This window comes from Hipposideros armiger, unplaced genomic scaffold (assembly GCF_001890085.2).
Source record: "Hipposideros armiger isolate ML-2016 unplaced genomic scaffold, ASM189008v1 scaffold_183, whole genome shotgun sequence".
Taxonomy (NCBI): Eukaryota; Metazoa; Chordata; class Mammalia; order Chiroptera; family Hipposideridae; genus Hipposideros; species Hipposideros armiger.
The window spans coordinates 2,513,216-2,527,012 of NW_017731533.1; the positions used below are offsets into that span (position 1 = coordinate 2,513,216).

The 13,797-nt window shown below is 38.1% G+C and overlaps 1 protein-coding gene across 4 annotated transcripts in view; it reads left to right on the forward strand.

Moving 5' to 3' along the window:
- The first annotated feature begins 6 nt into the window (after positions 1 to 6).
- NRP1 (neuropilin 1) overlaps positions 7 to 13,797 on the forward strand; it is a 144,818-nt gene continuing 131,027 nt past the window's right edge. For all 4 annotated transcript variants that reach the window (XM_019652611.1, XM_019652612.1, XM_019652613.1 and 1 more), the window contains exons 1-2: positions 7 to 367; positions 3,766 to 3,940. In XM_019652611.1, the coding sequence (XP_019508156.1) occupies positions 295 to 367; positions 3,766 to 3,940 (248 nt within the window). In that variant the 5' untranslated portion in view covers positions 7 to 294. The remainder of the gene's footprint in view (positions 368 to 3,765; positions 3,941 to 13,797) is intronic.

Consider the following 13,797-nt stretch of genomic DNA (forward strand, 5'->3'; position numbering starts at 1 on the left):
TTTTTTGAGACATGGCCCGGGCAGTGGCTCCTGGAAGAGGAACAAGTGTGGGAAAAGAGAGAGGAAACCGGAGCTAAATGACAGGATGCAGGCGACTTGAGACACAAAAAGAGAAGCGTTGCTCTCGGATCAAGGCATTGCCTCACTGCTTTCCTTTCTCCAAGACGGACTGAGGATTTTACAGCTCAAGGCGGAGTTGGAGCGCTTCGGATTGTTTAGATTCCCCTCTTTGCTCTATTTTCCCCCCGCACGTCTTGGTTCTCTCGAGTCTGCTGGGGATCCGGCGAAGGGAGAATGGAGAGGGGGCTGCAGCTCCTCTGCGCCGCGCTCGCCCTCGCCCTCGCCCCGGCCGGCGCTTTTCGCAACGGTAAGTGACAGGCGGAGGCGCGCGTGACAGCGCCGGTCCCGGGCTCCCTAGCTGCGGGACCCGGCCCGGGCGCGGCTTCCCGCCCAGCCACGATTCACGTAGCGCTGCGGTGATGAGCCCGAAATAGCCACCTCCCAGGAGAAGGAAACTTTTTATCCAGGCGGAGAAATAAAGAAATAAGATCAGTCGGTTTGGGGTCAGGAAGGTTTCAAGTCCTCCGGCTCCCTCCTGAAGTTGGTGGTTTGGCTGTTGGGGTTTTCCCACCACTGTTACAAGGCAGCGCTGCCTACCTTCCCATATCAGCACACCAATTATCTTAATAATGTTTCCTCCCAAAGGCAATTAGATGAGACTCCCTTTCGAAAATCTGATGGCGGTTGAAAGTTAATGAACGCTTTACCGGGAGAACTTCCTGGTTCCCTTGCAGCTCCCCTAAACTGTTTCCTCTGGTGGGTGCCTGCAAGAGATAGTGGTCTGGTGGTTGATGGAACTCCCTCCTTCGCCTTTGTAAATCGTCCCTAATCTGTCTGAAGCATGAATGAAAGTTACATAGTGTCAATAAAGGAATCTGATATATACAGTGTAAGGCACCGGGATATCTGAAAATCCCTAACCTAGCAGGCAGCTTCCACTTAGCTTTACAAACCGCTCACTGTTAAGTAAATGAAAGACTGTGCTGCATTATAAACAGTATACTGTAACCTAACTAATGTGTTTTAAAATGTGATCAGGTTGCAGGCATGTTTCATTTGCACTGAGAAGTAGAAGGCAAGGGTATGAAATTGTCTTTACAGTAAATCTTCAGCAATTATTAACTAATTATCAAATGTTTACTTTTGTCTGGCTTAGATTTCAATCAAAGTAATTAGAAGGAAAGACCATCCACTACTGACTGTGGTATATTGTTTTAATAAGAGACCACAAGTGGAGGGGATTCAGACCAAGAGGAATTTAAATCACGTCTTTATGGTGGAAGTTAATCTATCTAATATGCTTTTTGGAGGTTTTGTGATTGAAGCAGTAGATCCCCCCCCACACACACACACACACATGGCTACCAAGCAGTGTTCTGAAAAGCTTGGAAGCAAAACACACACACAAATTTGTGAATGTGGAGTTCAATTTATTAATGAACGTGAGTTGGTGGCATATTTCTATAATCTGGTAGGGAATGAAATAACATTCTCCTCCATTTGAAAGAGCCCAAGCGGTTAGACTTTAGAAATTATAGCAATTCACCCTCCCCAACTCCTGATTAAATCAGTAGCAGGGGTGTTCACAGAATGAATTTGAAACCTAATGCAAATAGCTTTCAGACTTCAGGTTGTGAACTCCATATATATATGTATGTATGTGTGTATGAATGCATATATATATATATATATATATATATATATATATATATATATATATGTTTCTTTTCTTAGTAGAAATCAGGGAATGCTAAGAACCTTAGCTTGTCAGTGAGCTTGACTGGTTAAAGCTATGTTGCTATGCTTGCAGTGTCCTCAGCCTCTGTAATTCAGCAGACCTCTTAAAGCCATGTCCACCTCTTCTGAGTACCAGAGTCTGCTAAATTAATTCATTAACCTTATTTAGGACTAATGGTTCAGAGTCATTAGAAATTGCTCTTTCTTAATCAACTGCTAGAGAGATTGAACAGAGCCAGGGAGTCTAGCAGTCCACATTATCTTATCACACTGTCACTTTCTCAGAAGTCACAGATTAAAGAGCTCTGGTGTGGTACCGAGTCTACCTAAATGTCTTCTGAAGTGACTCTGTCGAGTGACTAGAAGCAGTGCTGTTTTATTTCACTCCTCTAACAGATGCCAGACTCTGCCATGATGTTCGTACAGAGCTGGAGGAGACCTAATGTGATGGGGTCACTTTCCAAGTTCTCTGCACATTTAAAATAATGCAAGAGCCTGAGTAGAATCACACAACAGAGTCCAATGTGATCATTAGCTGAGATTCTGAACGCCAGTTGCAACATCATTTCTTCTTGGCAAACCTTAAGCTTTTAAAAGCCAAGGCAAAGGGAACCAGGATAAGGCTACTCCTGCTCTAAGAAACACAGTCAGAAACAGCTAGCAATTGAGAAAAACAATGTAATTTATATTGTCTTCTTTTTAATTTATGGGAAATGATTTCTGTAATGCATGTAGCTTTATGCATTTTTGATGTGCACTTCATCTTTCATTTCCATTTGACCTGGTTTTCCTGTAATAAAATTCTGTAGATTTATAAATTCATGCTGAGAGCAAAGAATGCCATTCTCTTTCCATGGGGAATCTATTAGATGCAATATTAAAATCTATATATACCATTACTGAAAATTTGTGATTGATAGGCTTGTATATTTCACTGCTTTCATACCTGTTCCCCTTACAGAGTTTATGCATTGAATTTTTATTGCTCAAAATTAAGCAACAATAAATGTGGCAGCATTTCAGGCTGAGGCTCTCCAGTATGAAATCCATCATGAAAAGTGACAATGAGAATCTACACTGAACAGAAAGTAGCCCAGAGACTCGTTTATTTTGCTTTTAGTGAATCACCTCAGCAATCAGATTTTTTGAAATAAAGGCTCAAAACTAGTTAACTCACTTTTCCAAGAATGTGAGAATGGGGCTTACCAAATGTGGTGATGTTTTGGTTTGTTTGGGTTGTCCCTCCCCCCCCCCCAAACATGTAGGTAATTGGAATTAATGCTGTGTGGCTATTTATTTTTCTTTCTGCCCAGTTGCTTTGATCTGGCCTCCAATCCTGGGCAACTTTACTTGGAGCAGTAGAGTACAATTATTTCTGCCTCACCAAATATACTTTGTTCTGAGTTGATCTCAATCTCAAGAGCAGAGATAACTCAAAATTACTCAGATTTATGGGCAGATGAAACAACAACAGAAAAGGTTTGTCTTGGAAGACAATCCCCACTGATCAATGACACAGAGCAGGCTTATCATCAAAAGCTATGCAAGGGGTCGAATGGCATCATTTAGTCACCTTCCACTTAGAACTTGCTACTTAATGCGATTACATTTCTTGGGGGATAATTAAGTCTAGCAGAAGCTCTCTGGGGACCATGTTAACATCCATTGAAGGGATTTAATGTTTTTAATGCTAGAAGACCTTTTTCTTGGGACAGAAGTTTGTGGGGGAATGGGGGTGAAGTCCTGTCAGATCTCAGTCCACTTTCCTTCTGAGCCAACATTCCTGGAATCAAAGAGTGTTCCTTGGTGAGGTGTTGCTATCAGCTCCACTTGAAGGACCTGCGGAGGCCCCTCTGAGTTCCCCACAAGAAGTTATGGAATGTTTAATAGCTGGCAATTTATATACAAAGTTAGAACACTTAACTGGTTGTCAGGGAAAGATCTAGTAAAATGTTATCTTTATTACAGATAAATGTGGCGATACTATAAAAATTGAGAGCCCCGGGTACCTTACATCTCCTGGTTATCCTCATTCTTATCACCCAAGTGAAAAATGTGAATGGCTGATTCAGGCTCCCGACCCATACCAGAGAATTATGATCAACTTCAACCCTCACTTCGATTTGGAGGACAGAGACTGCAAGTAAGTGAGAACGCATTTGAACAGGGCACCACAGCACCATCTAGTGGTCACGGATGTCTTAGAGGGAGCCTTGTGTGTACAATCTGGGATGTAAATGGATCCAGGAGTGATTCCATTCTAGGCCAGATCATATGTCAATGGTATGGAAATTAAATTAAGTGATTTCTGAGTTCCCTAAACTACGGAGATTATATTTAAATGTGCAATTGCCCATATTCTTTTTCCTGTTAACACTTTTGGTTTTGGAACTCTTGTATTAAGAAATGTATGTACAGGTTTCTCTTTTTTTTCCTGGAAAGGGGAAGAACTAGAAACCCAAACTCTCACTTGAGTTTTTATTAAATATTGCAAGTCACTAACATATATTTCATGGACAGTTGGATATTTTTTAACAAATCTGTGGCACATTTTGTGATTTAAGAACTATATCTTATCGAGTTTGATATGACAAAAGCAAATTGTCACTGAAAAAAATAGGAATATGGTGTAAATCAGGTGAGGGGGGTTTTACGGTACATTAATGATTGCAAATCTCTTACAGAAAAATGCAAAAAGTAATTGTTGGCACACATTGAATACAATGGGACTTAAATATGAATCAGTGTTTCATCCATCTGCTGTAGTTTTACTAACTGCTTATATTGTTAAATTACTAAGCATTGTTAAGTTACTATGACAGATTTCATTATTATGAAAACATTCTCACTATAGAGACAATCTAAATTATATGCCCTCACTTTATGTGAAAGAACTCGTGTGTAGCTTTCCACAGTATGGAAAGTATGTTTTAACATTGCAGGCAGCAGTCCACCAAGACCCAGTTTTCCTCTTCTCTCTGGACATCCCGCTGGCCTGTCTCTGTCTTGGTCACATCATCCCACTCTGCTATACTGCGCATGGTGTATCCTCCAGAGATGTGAACCTGAATATCAATCTTTAATGACATTTAGATATATAGATAGTTTCAGCAAAGTAAAATAATCTATTTAAATCTCAGTTCTAAAGTGTATCTCAGGGACTGATACATTTCCCAAATTTTAAAATGGGTCAGTTTGATATAATTGTATACAATGTATGTAGGTTACTACTTTCATTGGATGTAAACAGTATTATACAGGCAGGTTCATTATTAAAACTACTCTATCTGCAAACATAGAATCCTTTCAAGGAAGAACAGAATCGTAGGAAACTGTTCCCACCTGAAGGAAGTCCTCAACAACCTTTAGAGTCAGCGGGGTAAACTAGTGTTTCATGGTCAGGGAAATGAGGTCATCTGGCTAATGCAACATTTTAGTGGCTAGAGAATTAGCATACATCATATACTGTTGATCAATTTCCAAATAATCAGCATATACTACAGTGCAATAAAAGTATGCCGATTCTAATTTAATCTTTGTTCTGTGATTCAGAAGTGCTTCAGGGCATTAAATTGACTTTTTAATCTTGTGTGAAAGTTGTCATTAATAGAGTGTTACAGTGACGGCTAGAAAACAGGGAGTTCATCGTATTTTTTATTTATTTTTTTGGCCAATATTCTGTATGGTGGTTTTTACAGTGTCAATCACCGTGACAACCTAGAGACATGCTCTCTATTTCATTTTATCTTATTTTATTTTTGCTTTTGATAATACTTAAACTACCATAAGAGATATTTTTGAGAAACTCTGATAAACCATACTCAAGTAGTAACATTATTCCTAAAAGTAAAGTGTTATTTGTTATTAAATTTCAATAAACTTATGTTTACTAAATCCTGATCTGAAAATTATGACCATGTATATGTTTAATATAAAATAGCTAAAGAATTCTGAGTAGTCAGTAGTTATTTGCAATGGTGTGCAGGTAAATGTTTAACAACTGGACCTTGGGAGGGGTGGGTCAAGTTCTGGTTTGTAATATTTACCAGTTTCTGTAGTGTCAATGTTCCCTCCATGGCCAATTTCAAACTATGCATGTGGTGTCACTGTGCGCAGACCTGCAAAGAAATCTGTACAATTGGATCTTGTGAGCTGGTGCAAGCCAGCTCCAGTGCACAACTGGAGTAGAAGTATAAGAAACGGAAGCCAGTTAAATGAGTTAAGATATGTGAAGTGCTTACAGCAGTATCTGGCACACAATAAGCCTTAAGTAATTATTTGCCATACCATGATGTAAACCAGAGTATGGTGGGATTGGGGGAGCACCTTTTTAGTAGTTTTCTTTTATTTAAGATGATAAGCAAGAGGATAATTATAATTTCTAAAAAGAGACCATTTTAGTGATATTAGCAAGGTATTCAAGAAACTGACATGGCCAAAAAGAATGTTTTTATAATTATGATAGTGAGATTTTTTTTAATTTTTTTTAATGCTCTATAGAATAAGGTAGTTTCTTAATTATAGTAAGTGAGGGTTTGTTCTCTGTGAAGGTGTCATCTCGTGGCCAGTCTTGAAAGGTTGACATTTTTAGCCTGATGAAGTCAATGAATATTATGCCATGGAAAGTACCTTTGTGCCAGGTTCTGAAGTGTTGCCACCTGATCATTTTATCTATGAAAATTCCACAAACAATACAGGAAAATCAACTTAAGGCACTGAGTCACTATCTTTCCAGGCTGGTCCATATGACTCGGGGTCATTGTTGAAGACTGTAGTTGAAATTCTGCAAATGTGGCACAATTCTTGCCTCCTTTTGTAAAGGTTGTGAGATGAATTCACAGCTTTAAAATCTACAGGGGTTAGAATTTCCTAGGAATAAGTGGAAACCACCAGGAACTCTTGGAAGAACAAATTTATAAACTTCAAAAGTTTCTGTTAGATGTGCAAAACCATAGTTTTTTGGGTTCTGGTTGTGGTTGTTGTTTGTAATTTATATTAGGCTACTTCCAAAATTGTATTTGAAATGATACAAAAGTAGTTATAATAAACCACATTCCGAGAGCTTGTAAGCTTTTAGTTACCTTTCCGGTTAAGAACAAACTATTGTTTTATTTGAGATGTTTAATAGTTTTCCCTTTCTCAGCTATGCTACATGTCTATGTTATATGTCCAAGCAATAAAAAGTACTTGTTGCACCAGTGTCATAAAGTTGCTGGTAGTGGATAATGAGGTAGTGGATATGAGACCTCTTTGAAATGTTAAAAGCTCCCCTCAAAAGAAGTTACCATTTTTATGGTATCTTTAAAAACTTGATGATCGTTAGAACATTTGGAAATGTGAAACTAAGCATATGTCAAAGTAAATATATTGATTCAGTAATGGGATGATACACATATAAATACACCCTGTATTTTCCCTTGAAACTGTCAGTATTTGTATATTCAACTTTCACCATGTGAAAACTCAAGAATTCGATTCCTTAGCACATTTGTTTATTGAGAAACATCCTTGAGACCCAAGTAAACAATTATTTTTCCGTAAGGTATAAGGATGGAGAAGCAATTGCATAAATGAGTTCTAGTAGAAAAATAATTTTCATTTAAATTTTACTGTTTTATTTATAATTAAATTAAAAAACATTTCATAATTTTAACAATACAATAAAATGTATTTCATTTATTTATGTGGTTTATTTATCACAACTTTTCATGTGAATAATACCAAGAGTGACCCAGTACATGAGCTAACTATGGACTTAACCTTACAAAAAGTGCATATTGGGGGAAAGGGAGGGCTGTTTTCCTTGAAAAAAATGAATTTGTGAAAGTTGTGCCTGATAGTTTTAAAAGGCAACAATCTAAGTTTATGCCACCACTGAGTCAGGTTCATTACAAATAAGCATCAAAAACACAATATTATAACTCCCTGAATTCTTTTATTGAATAGAGTGTGCTATGGATCAATCATTCAGTAGAGCAGTAAAGTTGAGCATCTGTCAGCAGGGCTAACATTGTGTTAGGATTTCTTGCTAGATATACTGCCTGGTTTTATTGTCATGTTGATATAAGAGAGGGGGCTAGAGAATGTTCTGAGAGGAGAAGGTGTTAAGGAAATGAGAGAAATCATTTCTCTTTTTTGCACCATCAAAATCTTCCATGCTTGGGAAGTGCCAAAGTACAGTTAAAAGCAGAAAAAGGAAGAAAGCGACCTGCTTTTTCAGAGAATGCAATGTTCATTGGACACTATAAATGGTTTTCAGTGTTTACATGGAGCTAGTCAGGCCTTACTCCACTAAAGTTTTCTTCGGTGGTAAGGCCAACATCTTGAATCTCATAAAACTTTATATCTGCATAATAAACAAGAATGTCATTGATACAGTAGTTAGAATTTATGGAACTTTTCCGGTTTCCCAGCAATGCAACCTATCAGCATGATAATTTATAATGGTTTGTGACAAATACTGCTGAGCAAAGAGGTGTGTGGTTACATTCAGATCAGATGTCGTCATCTGGGGAGCAATAAAAATTTCACAGACATTGGGTTAAAAACATTTAGAAAATGAATGTGAAGCTTCAGAAAGGGAGTCTAAAAAGGTGGCAATGTTGAGGGAAGAAAGCCCCGTAGTGGTCTTCTCACTGTCAAGTTCCTGACTTAGTGCCTTGTTGTCAGTGCTGTTTTGTAGGATTTCACCAAAACACAAAGCTAAGATAGCATGGATGCTTTACTGTCTAAAATTTAGATTCGTAACTCCTCTTTGTATGACCAATAATAGGTGTCTTTGCCCTAGTTCAATGCAATCAAAGGAAGATTTCACTCTTGTAAATTCATATGAAATTTAGTTACAATAAAATTACAATTAAATAGAGATGAACTTTAAGTTTGGTGATTTTATTAAAATAGATCATGAATTGTTTCTTTAATGCTACTTTTAAAATTACCTAAGTTATTACAAACTTTGAAATACCACTCATTTCATTTATTTTAATAGAAGATAAACTCACTGAATAAAAATTAATCTGCCCTTTGTTTCTCAAATCAGATTATTCCTACAAATTTAATTATACAGTGGTCAATCGTTTATTGGCAATTTGGGGAATATAAGTTCCAATTTTGGTTTCCCTAAGTAATATTTTTGTTTTGCCTTTATTTGCATTGTTTAGCATAGACTTTTGCTTTAATTTTGATTTTTTAAAATTTCATTAAAATATTAGTTATCATGACTAGTGAGTTCTTTGGCTTTTTGTATCCAAGGCAAGTGCCTCACTCTAGCCCCAGTCTTGTGTTTTTAGAGCATCACATAAACCAAAACAAAGACCTTGTTTTGTGGAAAACCATGGGTATTTTATGCTGAAATACTTCTCCATTTTCTATATGAAATACAGAAGTATGTGTACTTTCAATTAAAGTATAATCTATATCTAGAAAAATACACCAAGTGTAAAGTTTGACAACATTTTATAATGTGACTACATCCATATAACCAATCCACAGTAAATATACCCAGCGTCCTAGAAAGAAGACTTTATGCCCACTTTCAGTCCCTAACCTTTGGCCTCAAGGGCAACTATTGTCCTGGCTTGTGTGATTCCCTTTTTATAAATTTCAAAATCAGACAAAACTGAACTATAGCTTTAAAATTCTCTATGTACTATCCTTTCACTATAGTACAATTCATTGGAATGGATATTTAAAAAAATGTGTACTGTTCCCCTACTGAAGCATCTTCTAATTTTTGTCAGTGGCTACTATAGAAATATCTTGTATTTTTGCATATACTATTGTTATGTAAAATAAACACAAAGTTTTCAGTCTAGAGCCTTCCTTACATGCAAGGCAAATTCTGAAAACTCTTCCTTTGCTTTCTATTTCCTCATCTTTTCATTGCTGATTTTGATCTCATATAACTTGCTAATATGAGCAATGTGAACGGCATCACCACCAAGCTCAATTCAATTATAAAACTATTGAGCGGGTAAGAATGAACCCTTCTCAGAACAACTGTTGGCCGGTGTTGCTACTACCTGCAGCATCCTTGGTTACTACTCAGGCAGATAATTATCTACTTTCTTCCTTTTGATTTTCCCCCCACTAACACTGATTTAATTTGAACAGAACCCCATGTGTTTAATAAAATTAATTTTCTTTATTATTTCTTACTATAAGCAATAGCATTTGATCCTAATGAATTTTGAGTATTACAAGGCTGTTTGTGTTTTAGGCATTTCTGTGGTTTGAAAGACACAACCTTTACGAGAAGCTAAAAGAAAAGGTTTAGTTGAAATCTTATCAGATTGAATGAACATGTACGTGGCATTTCCAGATTTCACTTTGGGGAGCAGGCTCTTAAAAATTGATCCAAGTGAGACATATGCCTTCAGCCAGCATGCGTATTCTCAGCTCCTTTCTTTCCAGCTTCGAGCTTGATACTTGCACGCATGCTGACATACTTGGGCAGAAGCGTACACACAAACACATATGCGCGTGTGTGTGCGCGCTTGTAACGGAGCCTACAAAATAAACGTAACTAATTGCTGTTGTAGCATTCATCAAGAATGATCATTAAGCCTGAAGAACAAGAGACAAGATTAGTGTTCAGATCAGGTTCCAAATGCCTCATAATTGGGTGTTTGTAATCAATCCTGATTGAAGGAGTCAGTGACTTGGCAGAACAGAGCACCTCAAAAGGAGATTTTTCCTGCTATCCTCTGATTGATTGAACTGTGTCTTGGTCACTTAGGGATGACATAAGGTCAATATAACACTCAGACTGGCTGTGAAGCAAGCCAAACACATGCTGTCTTATGGCTGAAATCATTTAGTCTTTACAGAGAGCTTAGGAAGTGAACTGCGTTCATTCAGAACTCTACTAAATTCTGCAGAAGAGCATCAAGAGGAAAAAAAAATCTTTTGGCTTCTGTCCACTCAGTTGCTTTGTAGCATGATTTTTCTCCTCATCAAGCTCAGGTCTATGTTGAACATATCTTGTATTTTATTGGGTCAACATGTTTTTTCTCCTTTAATTTAATCAATAGAATGTTCAGAAAAGAATGACCATGGCTGGTTCTGAAAGTCAGGTCCTCACTATTTTTCATCACAGCACTCGCTAAGCACTCAGTACACATGATCTCACTTCATCTTCCTATCATCTCCATCTGAGGTTTAGAAAAGTTAAATTAACTGAGGTTTAGAAAAGTTAAATTAACTGAGCCCAAATGCTCAGCTGCTGCACCAAATATCTTTCCACCTTTGTGATTGAAGGGGCTTGGGATGTGCCTTTTGAATGAGAAAATTCTGATGAAACGTTGCCAACTTATTTTTTATTCAAGCAGCCATTTTCTTCTATCAAATACCTGTCACAAAAGTTTAACTACAAATCAACTAATTCTGAATAAGAGTTTAATTTTTAAACTCTTAGTTCAGATTGGTAAAAACTGCTCACAGATAGTTCCAACTAGTCAGTGATTTTCCATTCAGTCAAAACTTGCCTTAATTTAAAAATGACATCCTAGGGGAAAATATCTAAATTCTGGTCCCTTTGGTCAATGGAGTTTGAAAGCACAAAGCACATACAAATACAATGTTTGTTTGAAGCCTGATAACCAGGCAGCACAAGAGTCAGATTTATACAGTTGGTTTAAGGGACACAGGAGATACCAGCTGCACCCAGAGCTTCCTCATAGGCCTAGAAGTCAAAAGGCTGTGTTCTTTTGTAGGCACAGCTCATTTTCATAATTTCAGGCAAATAGGAGGAAAATTTCACTCTCCCCCAGTTCCCCTGTTTGTAACATTTCCATACTTGCATTTGCCACTGATGACTCGGAAAGGGTTAAAGAGAGAGTTTACTCAGGCACTGGGTTCCTATGAGGAACAGAAGAGGGGTTTTTTGAGAAGAAACAGATGCTCCACAGTATTTTGTTTCTATCTGGTCAGATTCTTGTATAATCAGTCAGCCAGGTTGGAGGTGACAGCTTGTTGCTTCTGTGATAGACTGGTATGTCACGGAGAGAGCAGCCAGTCCTGGGATGAAAGAAGATCTAAATGTCTCCTTATTCAAGTGCCTAAATTTCTCTAGGACAAGCAGAGGTGGAAAAGGCCAGTCAATATAGTCAGGATCTAGATCCTTGTCTGACTCTCCAACCAATGGACGTTACTAGCAGGACAGCTATTGTATAAGATATAAGCTATAAGTGAAATAGCATGGAAAAAAAATAAGATGTGGTCCAAGTCTTAATCCTAGACAGATAACTTTAACAAAATGAAGAGTGTGAAATTCCCAAATTTAAAGAAAAAAAAGAACATACATTTGAATCAAAGAAAATGAAGGACACAAAGCCCCACAAACTTGGTAGCACTGAGGTTGATTTTCTCTGATTTGGGATTATGTTATTTTTTTAGATGCAGTAACACCTGGCTCAATTAGACCGCTGTTTGACCTTTTATCTTGGTTCATACTTATCTGTCCATTCTCAAATAACTTGAGCAAGTGGGCATTTATTTGTTAACAAATTTGGTCACAAAAAAAAAGATGATTAAAATATATTAAATTTTCAATTTCTGGATCAATCCACTCTTGAAAAAATGGCAGATCTCCATTAATTTGCAAGCCTGACTCTATTTGCACTGCTGTTCTAACACCCACATGTTTGGATTCTTCCTTGAGATTGCATAGTAAGGGTTTGTCTCCCTGTTGGGTGGCAACCTCTATGAAGGTAGAAACCACGTCTTACTTATATCTCTAACCAGCCACAATCCAACAGAATGCTTTTCACATAATAGGCACTCGTTGAATTGAACTAAACAGCTGACAGTTTTATTGAACTTGAAATCTGGTTTATGAAGAACAGAAGGGAAAAAAATACAGTGTTTCCCTGAGCAGAGTCTATGGTTCACAGTCAGCAATCTGGAGAAGGCACCAGTGAGATTCAGTGAAAGGACAGTGAACAGGGCAATTTAGAGAAATACTCAAGTGGGTGGTCAGTTTGAAAGTCCTTTCAGGGAGGACTTCTGGCAGCCAGGATATGGAGGTGAATCTGACCAGGTTCCCCAGTTCCCACCCACCTGGTCAGACACATCAGAACTTGAATTTTGAAGCCTGTGATTCTCAGGAGCGCAGGCAAGGGCCCCAGTCATTTGGAGATGACGGAGCATGAGAGCAGGCTCTTCCACACCCAGGACCTGCCCGTCTACCTGACGTTTGGAAATACGTTTGGAAATACGTTTGGAACGTATTTCAGTCCAGGCTTTATTGGAGCCAAAACATCACCAAAACTGCCCTAGCAGCTTCTTCGCTTTACAAGGGGTAGCCCATAATTTTATTTTCAATGAAGGTTGCTGACACTAGACAAAGGGAAAGGCTGTTTTTTGTTTTGGTTTGGTTTTTTAGCACTAATTAGAATTTTCCTTTCCCCCACCCACCCCGAGGAAGAAGTCTTCCCTTATCCTTTATTCCAGTGCCAATTTCTTTGTTCCTGGCTGGGGACACTGCTGAGTAACTGTTAGGCTATATTGGCCAGTCCTTCACAACACGTCCTCATTTCCCTCTTTAGCTGTTGTAGCATCATACCTGTTGTGTGTGTGAGTTCATTAATGTAAGCTGGGGATTTCTGATTGTCAGGGGACTGTGTCAGCAGCTCCCTGTGAAAAAGGGTTCTGGTGAGAATTAGAGACATGGGTTATAATTGCACCTCTGCCATTCATTGCCATCTGTGAGACAGGACACAGGTCGTATGGGCTGGGTTGCATTCTATGAATGGCTTGATTATAGCACCGTTCATACCGAGTTTTGACAATGTTGACTAGGGCAGCTGAGAAAGATGCAACATCAGGGTCTGATGGAACAACATGACCTAGACACAGCTCTAATTCATCTTTTTCCCCTTCTCTTTCTGAAGAAAAAAAAATGGTTTCCTTTCTCTACCTATGTCAAAAACACTGTGTTGAGATAATGTAGGTGGAAGCATCTTATGAATACAAGAGCATATATTAAATAAAGCCTAGGTA